Below are 21056 nucleotides of genomic sequence, written 5' to 3'. Positions count from 1 at the left end.
TCCAAGTGAACATGGTATCTCTCCCACGAGGAATATAAAGCTATTGGTTCTCTTTGTATCATCCAAGTCTCCACCTTAATTACTATCATTATATCCAACAAGTCTAAAATTGTTAAAGGTGAATAATATAAGTCATAATCAAATGTGTCGTTGATGTAGTGAAAAATTCACTAGGAGGTCTTAGTGTAAATAATCATTAGTGCTTCCATATAATGATGGACAAATCCAACTCCAAAGAGAATGTTTGAACTTGTATGAGTCAAATAGTGTATGGTTCCAACTAAGATTTTATGTTATGTTGAATCCACTTTTTCTCCTTCTACATGTCTTTGATAATTTAGCTTTGCATTATATTATTGTGTTTACCATATTACACATTCAAGTTAAACTTTCTAAAAATTTATTTTGCATGGTCTTCTTGAGAAATAAAGAGTACTCTTTTCAATTTGCTTCAAGTCTATGCCAAGAGAGTATGATATGAGACTAATCCAATCATCTCAAACTTTTATCCTATTACTTCTTTGAACTCACTAAACATGATTGGATTAGTTCCAATAAAGATCAAACAACTCACATCCAAACAAACAAGTAATATATCACTTTTTTCATTCACTTTTTTGCAGAGAGCATGTTCATAAAGGTATCAAACAAAATTATTATCGTGAAAATATTGGTCAATTCTATTATTTCATGCTCTTAGTGTTTGTTTTATTCCATACAAGGCTATTTTCAATTTTGGAACTTTATTCTCATGCCCATATATATATATATATATATATAACAACTATGGTTTGTTCTACATACACTTCTTCTTCAAGATGTCAATTCAAAAAATTGGATTTCACATCCATTTGAAAATTTTCAACTATTTTGAGCTATCAAAGAGATTATTAATCTTATAGTTTCTAAAAGAGCAATGAGACCAAATACCCTATGCAATGTGGGACTATCTTCTAATATATCCTCCAATCTATATCACTCTATGCCTTCTTCTTTATCATATAATCTTCATGAAATATGGGACATTTATGTTAACAAATATCTTTTGATGATTTTGACTATAAAGGTGATAACCCAAAAATCCTCTTAGATATCCTATAAACTAATACACCTCTTAAGAAGAAAAAAAAAAAAAAAAAAAGGTAATTACACAATCTATAAGACATATCCCCAAAAGAATTTGAGAAAATATGAGAAACCTATCCACAATCTTACTATGTCCATCCAAGTTTGATATCTTCTTTCCACTTATTCATTTTTTAATAGAGACCTTGATGAACATAACTAGAAAATAATCTTATGCTCTAACAAAAAGAATCAAACTTACAAGACATATCAACTTGAAATAATTGAAATGACTAGGTATGTATACCCAATAGGTTATTTGATCTCGCCTTAAATTCAATGAATGTATCCAATGCATTAGATTTCCTATGTACATATCCAAACCTAAAGTAATCATTACTAAAAGTGATGAAATACCCATACCCTCCCCATGCATAGACACTAAAAGTTCCATACAATGTTAGTATGCACTAACTCCAAATATTCCTTACCTCTAGTCCTCTTGATCATTTTATCATCTAATAGGATTCGTAAACTAGAAGATCTTTTGGAATCAAGAGTCTAGACTTTACCAATCTTTGGATCCTATTTAGATTAATATGACCTAGGTCTAAATACCAAATGTTTAATTAGTGCTAGGTTCAATCTTGATATCTTACTATTATCATCACTTGGGAACCCTAGATTAATACTTTGTTCCTATACCTTGGATCTCATAGGGTGCATGCATCTATCCCTAGGCATTTGTAAATCTATCGTAGTGGAATAAATTAGCAACGAAAACCATTAATAACTATAGATCTAGAGATTTGAAACTCATACAAGTGATTTAGATGTTCCCAGATCAAAATCCATCAGATGAAGAACATACTTGGAAAAACTAGAGAGTCTCTCTCCTCATGCTATTGCCTATGGGCATGTCTCGTGCAATTCCTATGCACGTGGCCTATGCGTGTCTTGTGCACGTGCCCTATGCTTGTCCAAGTGTTGTAACCTCTTGTCTAAGGAGGTCTCGTACACCCAAGATCCTCCACCCGATGACTTGAACCACAATCTTGGCACTCTAAAGTGTGGGCAACAAAAGGGAGGAAGCTATGACTTTCTCTCTCTCTCTTTCTCTAGAGGTGGAAAACAACTCTCATTAAAAGTCATTAGGAAACGCTAACCCATAAAGGGGTATTTATAGGGTTGTCGATTATGCTTAAATGACTTAAGCCCATCAAGGCTTGGGTCACTTGGTCTAGCCTAAAATGTCTCCTAATTGATTAATTAACTACATAGGGTCATCTAATGGATCGATTAGCCCAAACCAAATACCTTGTTCATTATCCCCTATGCAACCTTGCGTACTTACCAAGATGCTCTTATGCACAAGAATCAACCTAGAGTCAATCCAACCCTTATAAAAGGTGTCACATAGTATATAAGCTCAAAGTGAGAACCACTAGGACCATAGGTGTATTTGCTCTATCAAAATCCAAATTTAAGGTTGATTCAACATTCCATTAAAGAGAATCAACTACACTCCAATACCATATGTACATAACAATAAGACAAAGTTCAGGCCCACGACATCCTACTATCCATTGCATATAAACTCCCCATGAACTGGTGTTCATAATCTAACAAGGTAGTGCTATCACCGATCAAGATTACCTCTCCAATCCTTGAGTTATAGATCCCACTTATTATATGATTAACTGACATGCTCTAGCTCTAACTCTAAGGAGCATAAGTCAAATTCCACTAAAGGAATTGTTGTGGCCACAACTTTCATGATCACATGTCCTTTGGATCACCCAAGGGGACACATTGTCTCAATCCCATGAGATATCATGGTGCCTCTATTAAGAATACCTATTGTTACTAGCCTCCATTAATAGTGACCTAATCCATAAGGATATATGACCACTTTAGGGTCTGTCCCATAGTCAAAGCCTTTTGTTGATTTCAGCATAGGCTCAATATCCTCTCTAGGTTGAGAATCCATGCAACATAATAGCTTGGTGAATCATGACATTTGATAGCCTTACATCATGATTCACCATAGGTCCAGTCCAATGTGCATCACATAAACTAGTGCACTCATCATGGGAAACTCATCTCGATGGCTAAGATAAGTCATCCGTTCAATTAAGAGATGGTGCACTACAATATTTATTGGATTGACCAAATCCATTAACCAGTTGTGGACAACTTATGTACTTATGAGGAACTCATGACTTGTATCTTGTATGCAACTCCTAATGCACCCAAGTCATATAATAATGTAAGAGATGAGTTAAATGCTCAAATCAATGTCAATACACCAAAGGAATGGCAAGAGGACAGTTAAGTCTAACTTTGTTACATCATGTCTTTCCTTTAGGGGCTTAATCCCAACAAGAACAGTGAAGAGTACATCTCAGCAAAATGGCTTGGCTAAAAGGATGAATCATACTATTCTTGAAAGAGTAAGATGCATGTTGATAAATATAAGATAACCTACAAAGTTATAGGCAAAAGCTATCCATACAACGTGTCACTTGATTAACAAATGCCCTTTGAGTTTCATAAAGTTCAAAAAGCCTTAAGAAATATGGACAGGTAAACCAGGAAGTTACCAACACCTTATAGTGTTTGGGCCAACAACATATGCACATGTAAATGATAAAAAGTTGTAACCAAGAGCAAAAAAAAAAAATGTTTATTTCTTGGATATCCTACTAAAGTGAAGGGGTATAAGCTATAGCATCTAAATTTGAGGAAGGCAATAATCAGTAAAGATGTTACTTTTAAAGAAGATGAATTGTTAAGGTTAGAATACAAAACAAGTGGTGAAGCTCTGGTTTATGATGTAAAATAATTGGTGGGTTTTAGGTGGAAGAATCACAAGAAACCAAAGTTGGGTATGAGAAAGCAATATCTATATATATATATATATATATATATATATTAATTGACTAACAAGTTCAATCGAACAAAATGAATCAACTAACGATGGTCAACAACATAAACCAATAGCTCAGGGTGAACCAACTTATGGTTTGAAAAAACCTCTAAGTCTAGTGGGTAACACCTAGGGGAGGAGGGCTGAATGGATGTATTAAAAAATTAACCAAAGATTTATATGTTACACTCAATTTTTATCCTACGAGATATTGAGGTATATCAATCTTTCTATTATAGGAAATTCAAACAAGATATCAAGTAATAAGCAATGAGGTACAAGAGATTTTTTTACATGGAAAACCCCCACACTAACTATGGAGATAAAAAACCATGAAGTCAATGATCGCTAATCTAAATCCATTATATGATATCAAGTTACATAGATTTACTTAGCCACTTTACCCTAAAGACTTACTCTTCAATACTTAAAACTTGATCCATGTCTGCAAGATAGCAACCTCCTATCACTCTAGTGAATACATTTCAACCTTGCTAAAGGGATATAGGTTTTCAAACCAAGATTCAAATATTGAATCCTTGAATGAGAGATCGGGAATGGTGTGGCTTGTTAGGCTTTTTCTCTAAGAGACTCTTTCTAAAGAATGTAAGATCTCTCACTAATCTCTAAAACAATCTCTAACCCTTAAGGGGTTATAAAGAGGTATTTGTAGGAATAAATCTCCAAAGGTTTGGTTTTAGAAGACTTCCAAATCAATTTTGCGTGAAAAAATCTTGACTAGAGATTCAAGATTGCTCAAGCTTACAAAGGTGGCTTTATTGGGAAAATATATCGAAATTGTTAAGAAAATAAAACTTAGAAATAAATAAATTAATGGGGTTATTAAGACCACTTTTGGTTCAGCACTAAGTATTAAAAAATTCAACAAACTTTAACACAACAACTAGATATCTCTTAAGCCGCCAATATTAATCACCATATCAATAAAAATCAATAAACATTCATCATGTTAATCCCTTTAACAAACAGGTATCGAAATCTGCATATTATATTGAATTGACAAACTCCTCCAACTCAATAGCTATTAGCCTTTGTCAATTTAGCGAGTCATTGATCCTATTTAGAAACAAAGCCCAAGTATCAAAATAGTTAGCATCCACTTCCTTAACTCCTTAGCATAAATTGACACAAAAAAATTGCATATCAAAATAAATTCAACAAAGCCTCTTGAATGTTGAAATATATCTAGCATCATCCCAATATCAAAACCAATATCAAAATCCCCTCTGCATTTCGATACCTTTGAAATACTAATCCAATATTTCTTACTCTATTTCTACATAATTTCTCAACAGTTTTCACAATTATTCTCAAGAAAGACATGGCTTAACTATAGGATAAAGTTGAGTAATTTGTATGTTTTTGCTCCATAACATGTTATTTTTTAAGCTTAGAAAAAACTATCGTTTGCATACGAATCAATTATAACTTGTTAAAAATGAATAGTTGGCAACATGATTTAATATTCTCGCATTTATTGCTACCGCACTATTCATTCTAGTTTCCATTGCCTTTTACTTGTCATTTAAGTTAAAACCGATAGCCAAAATATTTAATTTGAATGAAACTTAATTTCTTGGTCCTTATCAATAATTGAAGAAATAAAATGAAAATAATTCCAATTTAGTCTCTTAAATGAAATGAGTGGACTAGAACCAACAATAATAGTATTCTAAAAGATAGATAGACCGGTATCTATTACTCTATCATATTTACTTTTGTAATAACGTTATTTAAAATTGTATTGGATAACATCTTATTATAAATCAACCCACGTATCTATTTGATAACATCTTATTCCAATTCTTTTACATTTATGGTATAACTTATTTTTCAAGTAATTTATATTTTTTTTCCAAGTCATGAATCTATTATTAATGTGATAAAGTAGATTACATATTTATCACATTAATTAAATTAAAAGAAAAATCACCTAGAATTCAGTTTAATTTATTTATACATTTATTATTTTAATTTTTTTATATATAAACATATTTTTAAAGATTCTATTTTTTTTCCTATTAGTTGTCATATGCATCAAATTAACTAAAAAATTAATGATCATAATAAAGTATTTATTTTTTATATATTGTTCATACTAAAATTTTATAATAGTTGATCCAAATAAATATTTTTTTTAAGGTAATATTTTATTTCACCAATTAATTTTATCTTGTAATCCAAATTTTAAATCATTTGTATCTATCTTGATAAATTATTTTTTATAATATACATATATATATATATATATATATATATATTATTTCTTTTGGTGACTTGTCACTGGGGTATTGGAGAAAGCTGTGCGGTAGATATAAAAAAATTGACCATAAATATTCATCCTGCATCATGGTCATGGGCCATTCATAGTCAATATTTCGGTAAGAATCTCCAGTTTGCCGGTCCGGTTGGCGGAAGTGAACCGTGTGACCGGTTTATGAGTTGTTGAACTCAACGAAATGAAATTGGGCTCCCTTCTCTTCTGGGCGCAAGCTTGCAAGCCAATGGATGAAAGCCATTATGTTATTGGGCTCCCTTCTCTTCTTGGCCCAAGATTGCTTGCTGCCCAACCTACCAGCAACCTTAGAAGCTAATGGATGTCTCAGGGTTTTTGGACAAACCTTGCATGTTGGACAGTGAAGCCTGAGGGATCTCTTTCAACACAATTGTACCACATAGCTAGCTGATCATTGATATGAATCCCATCATATAACTAATGCTACTCATAGCTAGCTGATCATGGCGAAGAAAGGCATATTTATAACACACCCAGAACAATAATTTAAAGAACTTCCAATATCAATAAACCTGATGGACAAATAAGCAAATAAATGACCTTTGATGGCATTGATTCATACTTGCATCAAATTTAACTACAAAACCAACCTCCACGTCTGATGGCATTTGATGCAAAGTTAAATGTGAAGCCGTGAATATAGATAAAAAGCAAGAACAGTTGGAAAGCTAAGAAAATTACCCCCCTCCATCAATCTGGACCTCCATTGGAATTATCTCAGTCAATGTGTCCCCTCTATGGTTCTGTGTGGCACTGTAATGATCTGAGTCAATGTGTGCCCTCTCTGGTTCTGCATCGACACTGGAATGATCCTTAGCCAATGCACCTGGAATGATCTCAGCTAATGTCTTCACACCTAGAGGGAAGCCATCACACTGTTTCACAATTTCGTTTTGCAATTTCTTCAATTTATCATTCTGTTGAGGATTCAATTTGCTTTTATCAACTGCATCATTGAACATGGACCAAATCTCATCCTCACCAATGCCTTCTATGCTATGCAGATACTTATCACCCACCATCCCTTTTGCCACTTCCTCAAGTCTAGTAGTAATGATAACTGCATTCCCATTTCTTTTCTGGTCTCTACCAAATTGGATATTGCAGTCCTTATCAGGCCAGTTCAATGCCTGGCCTAGCCTGAAATACCAATCTCTGGTTTCATCCCATATGCCATCAAGCACAATCAAGTACTTTTTACCCAACAACTGACAGCCAAGGGAGGACAACAGCTCCTCAGTGCTACAACTCCTTAACTTTTCATGTCCATGCTCAGTAGTCAAGTCCACTAACATGTCTTCCACAACTTGCTTGAAGTCTATGCCTGCATCAATCTTTCCTGATAAGCTGATCCAAAGTGTGGGGAAAAAGGCACCCTGAATCTGTTCGTCATAAAAAAGTTGTCGGGCAAGAGCTGTCTTGCCTGAACCTCCAATCCCAACAATTGCAATGTCCTTGAATCCCTCATCAGATTGCAGAAGCCATTTTCGGATTTTTGAGAATTGTCTATCAAAACCTCGTATCTCCGACGCATAAGGATACCAAATTTCTGGACCCTGACTTTGATTTTCTGGGTCATGACTTTGACTTTCTTGATCCTGACCATGATCGGGTGAGCCATTGGAGTTTTCTATGCACAGATCCGGACCAAGCTCTCCCTTGATTCGCACCAGCACCTCCTTGGTTCTTTTGAGAAACAAGAAGTGGAAGAGATTGTAGAAAGGCAAGAGAAACTTGGTGCTTGGGATTGGGTGCTTCTCTGAGAAGATGAGGCAGTCGGTGTACACAGCGAGGAGCCGGTAGAGCGTATTCCTCATTTGGATCATTTGGATAGGCGTGGATGAGGTGATGTCCTTTCTAAGCAAAACGCCCCGAATCCTTTGAAATTGACGATGCCTAGGCAGTTGCCTCCCTTGATCCTCTGCTTCCGCTAAGCCATCAATGAATTTATTCCTCAGAAACTCTAAAAAATCTTCCGACATTTTCAAACAACCCTTGAACGCCCAGCCACAGGAATTCGAGCACAACCCTAGTATCTGCTTCCCAGCCTTTTCTACAATATTAGAGTAGATATGATCGGACTGGCCCTGATTATCAATGCATCTGATATTCTGAGGATCATCTCCACATCTCTAGCATCAAATGTTATTTTTCCCCTAAATCTCCCTTTTGAGGGGACTTCCATAGATTTCGCAGGCAAAATCAAATGTTTAGGCTCAAGCGCATACAGTACTTTAAAGTATACAATCACAGAGAACCGATGCGGCTAATCAAAATAAAACATCGCAAGAGACGAACCGCACCAGAAAATCGTCAAATTCAACAAAATCCCACCTTTGCAAGTCCAGACCAAAATTGAACAACCTAAAACAGAGAGATTAATCACCAAAATGGATTATTAAAAGCATGTAGGATTGTAAGCAATCTTTAGGGAGACATTTCTCCCAAACAGCATACTTACTTGCTAGACTTTGGGCCGCACTGCAGAGAGAGTGGAGCTCGGCGGAGAAGGTAGAATCTCCCCCGAGACTTGTCCAATTTCCCTTTCTTTGTTTGGGAATGGAAGACGTGTGTATTTTATTCACATAAAAGTAGTCATCAATTTAAACCCTACCGTTTGCGTTTGTTTACAATTTACTAAGGTTATGTTTGGTTCCCAGAAAATGCTAATGAAAGGAAAAAAAAATGTAGAGAAAAATGGTTTTCTTTAGTTTGGATGACATGAAAAGTATGATGGAAAAAAAATATAAAGGAAACTATTAAAAAAAATATTGTAATATTTTCCCTATTATTTTCCTTAAAAATAACGAGGAAAATAAGAGAAAAAGAGAAGGGAAAAGTGGGGGGGGGGGGGGGGGGGGGGGGGGGATTTTATCGGGCTCTTGTTCATCGAGGCTTCACCTCTAACTTCCTCTTCATCGGTGGCTACACAGTCGTCGACCCTTTCAACGGCCACCACTATCACCCTGACCACCTTCAAATGTCGAAAACCTATCCTTTTCAGGCACTCGAGTTCCTAGGGATGAAGTGCGTTCTTCAAATCAAGTCCCATGGATGAAATGAATTCTTCAAATCCAGTGAATGTATTCGGATCTATGTTTTCAGATCAGGTATGAATTGAACTCCAATCCACCTCATCCTGTGAAAACTCGGAACCTAAGGTAATCTCTCTCTCTTGGGTTCTCTGTTTGGGTTTCTAGGTTTCTTCGCCTTCCCGTTTCTTAAATTTCGCTAGAATTTTTCTAAACTTTCCTGGCTTGTTGCTTTTTGGATTTGATTTGATTTTTACCCTTGATGTTTTGCTATTGTTTACTGGCTTATGGTTTTTCATAATTTGGTTGGGGGAATGGGTCTGCAGTTGTGTATTGCATATATGTATGTTGTTGCTTCCTCTAAGTGCTAGGTTATTGTTTTGTATCATTATTGGTGGCATCAATTTTTGGAAGGTTTAACATTGGATTGTTAGAAATATCAGTTTCTACTCTCCTGATTAGAAATGTTACTAGCTTGTTGTTTCTTGAGTTTTCGATAATTTACAAATTGAATTTCAAATTCTGGACTTCTTATTTCCTTGATTTCTCTGATTATATACGTTTTTGCGGCTATCGAACAGAGCATAGAATTCAGTTTGATTGCCTTAGGTGCTTAAGGTGATATATTTTGTATAGATAGCATCATGGGGTTGTGGAGTGGCACTCTGTATAGTTGGCTAATTTCAGAGGCTGGCTACTGTTAGAAGTTGTGTAAACCAACTTAAGGATAATCAAGTTTGCAGCTACTTTTACCTTAGTTTTGATACCCGTTTTTACATTTTTATCTAATCCTTTTTGCTCATGTATCTCTACATTGATCATAGGATATATGTATGAATTCTGTATGTTTCATTGCAGATAAATGAGTGGTTATTGAAAGGGCAGTGCACTGTAATGGCAGCCTCCATATCATCTTAGCTCATTCAAAACATTGAGCAGTTTATTATAACATCCTTTCTAGTGCAAGATTACCAGTTAGAGAGAAGAGTTCTTGATACTGATATATATTTGTAGTATAGCTCTGACAGGAGTTGTTCTAAAGAGACCCTCTTGTTTTTGGAGAAAGAGAATATGGTGTCACTGAGATACTTTATGCTGCTGCCAGGAGAAAGAATTGTGAGGTTTTTAGGCTTGTTTTTTATTTTGTAGTCTCCCTAAGGTTCTCCACGGGCAAAGGTGGAGAGATAGAGGAGCAAATTGGGGAGATCCCTTCTGTTTTTAAGTGAGAGATGATAAATAAAGCTAGTCATGCTACTGCCAGAGGGGGAAATTTGGAGATTTTGAAGGAGCTCCTTAGTGAGTTTTAGCCAAATGTAAGATTGAAATATGTAAAAATAAAAAGTTACTATTTTTTATTTTTACAAATAAAAAATATTTTGTATTGTATCTTTTTATTTTTACAAATTTAATTTTTAAATTTAGATTTAGAAAATCCTTTTTAATTTTGAATTTTATATTTTATATAGTAGTTTTTTATTTTTACATTATATGAACATATTTTATTTCTAAATTTTGATTCCGAAAATCCTTCGCCAATTTGTGGACCCGTATTTTTCACGTGCGTCCCCACTCGATCGGCGAGACTCGCTTTTTTTGTTTGTGAAAAATTAATTTTAGAAAAGTTGGAGTCGCCACCTATTTTATTTTATTTTAAAGGGAAAATAAAACAAGAAAGAAAAACCCTAAAAAGTGACTCCATAGTTTTGGAAAAAAGCATGTCTTTGAGAAACCTGAGTCTAAGTCCGGGGATCAGGTTACTTATTGGGAAGGTACCTTTAAAAGGTAGCACCCCTTTAAGCCCTATAAAGGTCTCTACTAACAAAGTTAAAGGAAGTGTGGCCATTAATCAGTTAATTATGGATACCTAAGTAGGCTAGGTGATTTCAAATATTGCGTGCCTAACAAGAAAACAAACCATAAGAGAGAATCGAAGTGCGTACCTGAACGACTTCTCAAGCGCTATCATAAAACATAAGAGTTAGTGTAGAAATCTATCACACAACATATGTCTTATCCGGGCAAATCTAATATATATTTAAACACCCAAGAATCACATCATGCATGGATGTAGTCACCAATAGCATACGTGTCCCTAGAATTCTCGAAAAAAGATGAGAAGGAGCATACCTGGATAGCAAGCTAAAGCGCCTTTATGGGAAGCAAGATTAGCCCAATAACAAATATAAAACAAATTCAAGCATATCTCCAAGAGGAATCAAAATCAATTAAATACCAAACAATCATATTTAAAATCAATATTAGTGAAGATATCAAGAATGTAGGACCCCCCACCAAAGTCCATATTACTTTTGCACGAATTGATTCAATGAATTCCATTGAAATGTTCCCTTGAAAATAAAAAATAGTTATTACTCGTATATTTTATTTGTTTTGCATGAGGAAAATTTTATACATAAATCTTATAATTATTAATAAAAAAAAATAATAGCAGAAACTTTTTTATGAGCAATGTTTATATCGAAAAATTCATGCTTTTCAACAGTTTTTTATTGGATTAATTTATTTTATTATTTAATAAATTGATAACCATCTAAGCAAATTGTTGATTTTATTTTCCTTCTATTTTTCTTTGACTTTTTTTTTTTTTTTTGTGGTTAACCAAATAAAAGAAAATTAATTCTTTTTTTGTTTTCCCTTGAATTTTCCATGGATAACCAAACAAGTTAAAGAAATTATATTCATATTCTTAACTTTTTCTTTCTTTCTATTTTTCCTCATAATTTTCTTTCTCTCGCATTTTCTGGGAATCAAACATAGCCTAAAAGAACTAAATGAACTTGCTAAAAGAACTAAAACTTATTAAATAGCAATATTCTGTCCCCTTCAAGGTCGGGAAATAGGTTGTTTCCATATGTTGTTCAAAATTACCATACTTCATAACTGTATGAAAAATCAAAATTGGTGATTGTCATATTTTGAAGATGTTTGGGAAATCAAAATTGGGTAAAAATTCCTTTACATGGATGGGACCAAATCCAAGGGTAAACATTATGAAGCCTGAGCTAATGAGGGATGTTTTGTTGAAGCCCAATATCTTTCAAAAGACTCCCTCACACCCATTGGTCAAGTTGCTGGTTTCTTGTCTAGTGGCCCAGGAAGGTGAACAATGGGCCAAACGTAGAAAGATCATCAACCCAGTGTTCCATCCAGAAAAGTTGAAGGTAATTTTCAATGCCCAGTTTTTAAATGAGAATATTTCACCTTAGTTTCCAGAAAGATCACCAACCCAGCTTTCCATCCAGAAAACTTCTAATTTTTTTTTAAATCATTTTTAATCCTATAAAAACCTGTATAAACATCAGAATTCCCAAATATTTCAGTCATTTTAATGAAGTACTAGTGACTAGTTTCTCACATGCCTAGTGTCCTACCTTTTCCTTTCTTTTTCACATACTCGTATAGTCTTTTTCCCCCTTTCTCCAATGGGTCGTTTCCATAATTTTACCACTGAAAGAGATGTTTTTGGACTTTATTATTATTGTATGGTTGAACTTGTTATAGAATATGTTACCGACAATTCATTTGAGTTGTAGCTTTCGGTGGAGGGATCACGAGAGTCGGATGTTTGGCCATATCTTGAAAATTTGACATGGGATGTGATTGCTCGGACAGCATTTGGCAGTAGCTACGAAGAAGGAAAAAAAATCTTCCAACTCCAGAAAGAACAGACATATCTTGCAATCAATGTTGCAACGTGGGTCAATATCCCAGGATGGACGTATGCATAAAATCATAAAATATTTCAAGAAATTATGCTGCTCAGTTTTATGAATATACACAACTCTGCTTGTTTTTCCTTTTTTGTTTTTTTTTTTTTGGATTTTTTTAGCAGTGCTTTGGCAGATTTAAGTAGATTTGCTTGAGTTTCTATTTTAAGTGCTTTTAGTGGAAGGGTTTTCTCTAATAGTATTTTTGGGAGAATAAACTATAGAGTGTTTCTCCAAGAAGCATTACAAATAATTTAATTTTGAACTTTCTAAAAGTATTTTCTAAATTTTGTCAAACGCTTTATTTTTCTTCAAAAATGTTTTTTTTTCTCTATAGTATAAGTGTTTTCTAAAAGCACTATCAATCAGATTCTTTATTTGCTTAAATTTAGGTTTCAAGCCACCCTTACATTTTCCTAGAGTTTAGTTTATGTTTAATAAATCTCTATGTCCTAGCACACCATATTCAATTTTAGGTAAATTTAGTCTTCAATGCATCATTTACTTTCATGAAATGTTGACACCATGAAACCAAAGAAAAATTTGGGCTTTGGGGAAGAAGCTATAATTTACATACTGGTACATAAGCCTAGTAGAATTTAACAGGTTGAACACAACTGATATGAATATTCTTATAAACCTTTGGGCAAATTCACCTGTGTTGCATTAATAAGGTTGAAAAATCAAGCAAATAATTAAATATATGGAGGGAGATGAAGGCTCCCCTTGAACAAACTTTTAAAGGTCTGTCACAAGCGCAAAATTCCCACATAAATTTTCATGTCTATGTGGCGTTTAGAAGCTCTCTAAGATAGTCTACACCTTCCCCTATGAGATGGCAACAACATGCAAGGCAATACATGAGGTTTATAGGGCACCAACCCCAACATGTATTTTATTAACTTACTAAATAAGAATATAAGACTTTAGCCAAACTTCCATAATAGCTTCAGTGAGTTCAAACTTCCCTCATGATCTCCCTCTCTATATCCCTCTCAAGATTTTCTCCAGCCTTTCCTATTTATAAAGTGGCACCACCCACTCCTTGTTAAACTAGAAGTGCTACTAGTTCTACTAGGAATTTTCCTAGTAACTTGTGCCAGTAACCACTCCTACTTGGACTTTAAATTCTAGTCCTACTTAGACTATAATTATGTTAGGCATCAAGACTTCTACTCATGCTTGATTTGCAGTCCCACTTCAAGTCCAACTCCTCATGCTACTATTGCATGCATCTATATATATGGCTCGTGTGTAGGATAAGCCCTCTTTTGGCATGTACATCCAGATTGCGTTTATGCTAGGGCAACATGCTCTTGCATCCACCTTGCTGCTGTTGCAACTCCATGCCTTACCCAAGCCCTCTTTTTAGTGCGACAACAAGTCATGGCATTGCACCCATGACTCCCCATGCTTAAGGCATTACATCCTTATGTATTGCATCTAAGTTGGCATCGTTGCCCCGCATTGATATGCCCATCCAAGTCTCTCTTAGTGCTATACTTACCATGACATTGCACCCATGGCTCACCAAGTCATCTCCTTGCACAAGGCATTGCACCCTAGTACCACCTTGTTGTTGTTACTTGTCACTCATGACGCCAAGGTGTCACCCCATGAGGCCTTAGGATCGCATGGTCCATGTCAAGGGGCTAACAAACCATTCCAACCTGATGTAGTTGATGCCCTTATTAACTTAGACCGTGGATAGGCTTGGACTACCTTTTCAAATTGCCATAGCATCACATCTCATTCTGAACTAGAAAATCAATTCTTCAATTTTTCTTGCTCATTCCTGTAGTTCAATGTTCCAATATCTTCTCTACCTCACAATCAAATTGCTTTCTAATCACTCACCTTGCTTGTATCCTTCTTGAGACTAGGTTTAAATGATAAGGCTTTAAGAAGCTCACATGGATCGTGAGGTGTACCTTTAGGTTGTTCAGTAACTTCAATTTGTAAGCTACCTATCTCCTTCTGCATAACTTCGAAAGGTTCGTCATATTTGGGAATTAACCCTCTCTACATAGTCTTGTTGCTAATTTTCTTCCATATATGAGGGGTTAATTTTAGAAATACCATATCCCCAATCTAAAATTCTAAGGGTCTTTGGCCCTTGTCTGCATACTTTTTTCATTCTTCTAAATGCCTTCTCTAAGCTCTCATAAGCTTCATCGAGCATCTATTGCCAAGACCTTGCAAATCTATAAGTTGCAGGAAAATTACCACCAAAATTTTGCTTAGATACCTCCAATGGCATATCTTTGACAACATTTCATAGATAAAATATTTATTAATTGGAATTGTGTGAAGAAGGAGAATTTTTATGAAAATAGTTTTTATTTTTATTTTTTTAATTTGAGAATGGAAATTTTATCAAAATTCATTTTTTAATAAAATACTCTCATAGGAATTTTGAATTTTGCATATATACATTATCCTATAATATTGGATTTCCAATTAGGAAATAAATATTTTTGAAAATTCTCTAAGAAGATAATTTATTCATCAAGATAAGCATTAAGTTGTTACCAAAAATATATTTAGTGATTTGATGGAAATAAATTTCTCTCACAACATTTCCTAGAAAAAATATTTATTAATTGGAATTGTGTGACTGAGAAGAATTTTTATGAAAATAGTTTTTTTTTTTTAATTTTTATAATTTTAAAATTTTTTAATTAATTAATTAATTATTTTACATTTGAGAATGCACATTTGATCAAAATTCATCTTTTTAATAAAATACTCTCATAGGAATTTTGAATTTTGCATATCGACATTATCCTGTAACTTTGGATTTCCAATTAGGAAATAAATATTTTTGAAAATTCTCAAAGAAGATAATTTATTCATCAAGATAATCATTAATGCTTTAAAAGCTCTTTTTCAAAAGGTTAAGAAGGAGAGGGCCATAGGTAAGCTCATAGCCTCCAGGATTGAGCCCATCTTGATTTTGGGTGCATCATCATTCTAAAGATGGAGTAGCCAAAGGAATCAAGATGTATGAACTATCCTTTATGGACAAAACTATATATGTTTGTAGTGGGAGTGGTCAATCCTAAAGATGAAACTCTTCACTTGGTAACATTGATGTAAGGATCTTGGTTACACACTCAACTTAGACACGACGTAGTAGTATCACCTAAAGTGGTCACACTTGCATGGGGTAAGGGCTAAACAAAAAGGGTATGTTGATCAATGTCTTAGGATAACTTTTAAAGTTTAAGGCAAGTTGATCAATTAGAGAGGGTCTCTACCCTGGTAATAAGAGTCATGACCTGCCTAAAGAAGGTTTGATTCTTATAATACTAGGATACCTTGCAAAAAGACATGTAGTTTAAGAGCACTATATTTTTGCTAAATTACTTACCAACTTACATTGAATGTTCAATTCTTTTTATTAATGCATGAAATTATTATATTTATTACAAATATAATGTCTTTAACCTATCACCTCTTATTTCATGTTTAAATTGTACTTAATTATAGATTGAAAATAATCTGGATATAGTATTATTTACATAGAAGCTGATTTAGGTAGAGTTTGTTGTTTCCTTTGAACAAACTTATCATAAAGTAAGAGAAGCAAATCAAAGGTGGCATAAGGTGGATGAGAAGACTAAGTCTCCCATACTAGGGTCTTTAGATAATGTGTAGCAAAAGCAACACATGTCTATTGCCACAGTCTATGATATTCTCTTTAAAGTTGCAAGGGTTATTTGGTGATAAGGACAAGTCAACTAGACAAGTTGTCCTTAAGACTATTATGAACACTAGGATTCATGTTATCTTAGAGATCTCACCAGATTCCTTTGGGATGGTTAAGTGACTAATCTTTTCTGTTGTACCAAAATACTTAAGCCTAATATGTAGTAGCTCTGGTAAGAAAAATCAAAGAAAAAACCACTGACTTTTGTAGTATTTCAAGTATCATCCTTAAGGACTGGCTTTATAGGATTTGTTAATACTAAGGTAAATGAATTGCTTTTGTTTGAATCCTAAAGTGGAAAACAATATGCAAATAAAGTCAAACTAAGTAAAAGAAATTAAATTAATAAAAAAATGAATATTGATTTTACATTTGATTTATTCAAGTTTGAGGTTTTCCACAATTCAGCTTAGGGTATAGAAATTAGAAAAAACAAGGGTCTTTTAAGCGAAGTGATCTTAGGGTTTTAAGGTCTTTGGCCGTTCACGATTAACTTGAGTTCTATAACTCAAAATTGCATCTGAAACCTAATTTCCCCTTTTTAAAACAGATTCCTAAAACCATTAAATGAATGAGATTGATTACTAGTTTAAGATTTGACTTTTTAACTCTTCCTACTCCTACTCCTTATAGTTTTTTTTTTAGGCAAATAATGATAGGGAAGACCGAGATAACTAATGATAAAGAGTTACCAAGAATCACTAGTATTAGGTAATAACCTACCGTATCATTCCCTAAACTAACTCACAAGGATAGAATAAAAAATTGATAAATTGTCACCCAACCCAATAATTAATCTCATTATTATAATAATTTACCCATTGTTCCTATAAGCTTCTAGCCCTTAGATTTTCATGCTTCAAGCCCCAAGTTGGATTTTTAGCCTCTCATGGGGATGATGTCACATTCACAATCCATAATAGGGTAAAAATCCATAATTTGAATCAAAATATACCAAAAACAATTATATTTAATAAATAAAGAAAAAAAAAAACAAACAAACCAAAGTTCTCATCTTCTTCCATATCTAATGTCAAACTTTCTAGAAAAAAATCCAAGATACCTAAACCCTAGATCTAAGAGAGTTTAAATAATATCATTAATTACCTAACATGTGGCACACTCTCATTAGCCACTTATCACAAAATAATTGCTTAAATTAAAATGACTAAAATAATAATAAAATGGTGATTTCTAGTTGTGTAGGGCCCATTCAAGGTAGATGAAGTGCCTTGGAGGCATTTCTTGAGGTAGAGGATGTGAACATCAAAGTGGCAGTGGGTGAATTAGAAACTAAGGTCATTTAGAATTGGATTTCAAATTCATAAGTTGGATTTCAAAATCATTTTGAAATGACCCTTCAACTTTGTGCAGTTGTATTCAAATGGTCATAACTTCTTCATTTTAGCTCTGATTTGCACACCGTTTGAAGAGTTGGACTCCTGACTTCCCAAGCTTCAAAATGATATATAGTATGTACAAAATAGAATTTTGAAAATACTCCAAAGTTTTCCTCAAATTCAGAGTACATGTTACCACCAGATTTTAAGTTCTAAATTTCCATACAGCTTGATGAATCTTGCTTCAAGCCTCATTTCCCATGTTTTCTTGCCTTCTTTCTTACTCCACAATGGTCATTTCTCATCTCCCAATCTTGTGATACCCTTGTCTTGCCTTTCCCATTTCTTGATCTTTCAAAATCTAAAGTGATTGAACTTTCAACCTTTTCTTCCCTTGAACCTGAGATAAATCTCCAAAATACAAGTTAAAATCATGGCTAGGGTCTTAGCATCGATTTAGGTCAAGTTGGGTGATTTGATTGTCCTTTGGTGTACAAATCATATTGAATATGTGTCATTAGAGCAAATATTTTGGCTCTAATAAGTAAGAATAAGAAGATTGCCAAAGAGTGGAAGAGTGTTCATATGGAACTCAAGGTTCTTCAGGCTCTTCTACCAAGAAGAAGAATAACTACATCAAATAAGGAAAGTTCAAGAAAAGGAATGAGATAATAAACTCATGAGTAGTAATTTCTTTGTGGCCTTTTAGGACACTAAAAATGGAATGCTTAGAGTGCCTAAGAATAGATAAGGACACATCATGTTCTCATTATTGAATACATAATGGTGGATCTCACCAATTGTGGTGGATAGATTCCAGGCCCACTATCTGTAGTTCTTTATAGAGTTTTCAACAAGTGAGAAGGTCACATGATGGGATTGTACTTACCTTAGCTTTAGTTACAAGGTTATTTGTTCAAGTTTGTAGGAGGTATTACCTATTTTATGTGAGACTCCATTATCACTTTGCCAAGTAATGAGAATAATGACATCTCACTAAAAAAAAGAACCTAGCACTAGTCAAACATTTGAATTTTAATGCCTTAGTCATATTAATCTAAATAAGATCCAAAGACTAATTAAGTTTGGACCTTCTTATTCCAGAGAATCTTTCAGTTTGTGAATCCTATGTAGATAGTAAAATGACCAAGAGGCCCCTTTATTTTTAGAGGACATGGAACCAAGAAATTTTTGTAGTTAGTGCATATTGATGTCTATGAATCTTTTTGTGTTTATGCATGGAAAGTATAGGTATGTGATCATTTTACTGATAAATACTCTAGGTTTGGATATGTAGATAGGAAATCTGATGCCTTGGATACAATCATTGAATTTTAGGTAGAATCGAATAACTTATTAGGCAAACATATCAAGGCACTTTGATTAAATCAAGGTAGTGTGTCTAGTAAGTTTGATTCCTTCTATAAGGAGCACATGATAATATCTCAGTTATGAGCACCAAGGACTCCATTAAATGGAGTAATGGAAATAAGATATCAAACTTTGAGACATAGACTAATCGATGATTGGGTTTCTCATTACTTCCCATAATCTTTAGGGATATATCTTAGAGATTATGTAATACCTTTTTTTGTAAAGAGGTGTATTAGTTTATAGCATACCCAAGAGAATTTCAAGATTATTACTATATAATCAAGATTATTAGAAGGTGTTTGTTGCTACAAATACCAAATTTCTGATTAAGACTATATGATATATAATAAGGCAAACAATGATATAGATTGGAGAATACTAGAAGATAGTCCCACTATACATAAGATACTATGGATCCAATACCTGCTTCTAGTACATTGATGCCTCGTCGTAGTGGGAGGGTTCTTATACAACCAAACTGATTCATGTATTTGGGATAGTATTTTGAGCCCTTCTAGAGGAACATGAGATCGTTCCCATAAATTAAAATGAAGCAATGAGCAATGTGAATGCACATTTTTATCAAAAGGCTATGGAGGTAGAGTTAGAATTCTTATGATTCTAATGTAATCTGGGTTCTTGTAGAAGGATTTGAAGGGATAAAACCCATGGGTGTAAGTTGGTCTACAAGAGAAACAAAGGAGTAAATAGAAAAGTTGAGATTTATATGGCTAGGTTATAGCTAAAGGTTATAATTTGAAACATTATTTCAACTATAGGAAACCTTTTCACTAGTAGCCTTACTCAAATCCATTAAAGTACTCCTATCTGTTGCAGTGTATCTCATTTATGAGATATTACAATAAGATGTCAAGATAGTGTTCTTAAACAATTATCTTGATATTAGCATTTATATGATGTAACAAGATATTTTCATATCAAAGGGCCTTCTGTGTACAAGAAATTGCAGGGAAGCATGCTGGTGTTCTAAGACCCTATAGGTAGATGACAATCTAATCATTGAGAATGATGTGGAGATATTTTCATCAATTAAGATTTGGCTGTCTACTTGGTTCTAGATGGTAATCTAGAAGGGGCATAATATATTCTCGGGTTTGAAGTCCTTAGGGATTATAAGAATAGGACAATTGTGTTATGTTAAACATATACTCAAGTATCTTTTGAGAACAAGGGATTATCTATTTGTGCTCCAAAGTGTTGCAATAGTTTAGAAGGTGATGTGATGGTTGACACAATGCCTTCTATGAGAACTTAGTGGATTCCTCCACCAAGACATTGACAGGAAGAGTCTTTGTTGCTCACAAGGATAACATAAGTTTTAGATGAGTATCTAGTATGCTTTATAGGCATGATGCTTTGAGGGCTAGTGGGAAAATGTTAGGATAGAGCCCTTAAAAGCATGACTAATGTAATAAATTTGGAATTCATTATTTATTTAATAATGTTCCAATTTCACTTTTATTTATCCTTATTCCATGTATTATACTTTATTAGCATTCTTGTCTATATTTTTTGCATTGTACGTGACTTAGGTGCAG

General features: G+C 33.9%; 2 protein-coding genes across 2 annotated transcripts in view; one reads left to right on the top strand and one right to left on the bottom strand.

The window, feature by feature from the left end:
• LOC117909167 (ankyrin repeat-containing protein ITN1-like) overlaps positions 1-21056 on the top strand; it is a 90298-nt gene that overhangs the window by 43255 nt on the left and 25987 nt on the right. The window lies entirely within an intron of this gene.
• On the bottom strand, positions 6788-8860 carry LOC117909168 (probable disease resistance protein At5g45440). The gene has a single exon (XM_034823080.1). The coding sequence runs from the start codon at positions 8291-8293 to the stop codon at positions 6989-6991; it is 1305 nt and encodes a 434-aa protein (XP_034678971.1). The 5' UTR covers positions 8294-8860; the 3' UTR covers positions 6788-6988.

Source organism: Vitis riparia, chromosome 19, assembly GCF_004353265.1.
Source record: "Vitis riparia cultivar Riparia Gloire de Montpellier isolate 1030 chromosome 19, EGFV_Vit.rip_1.0, whole genome shotgun sequence".
In the NCBI taxonomy this organism is placed as follows: Eukaryota; Viridiplantae; Streptophyta; class Magnoliopsida; order Vitales; family Vitaceae; genus Vitis; species Vitis riparia.
The sequence above is the reverse complement of the archived record's forward strand: the minus strand, read 5'-3'. Positions and strand labels throughout refer to the sequence as shown.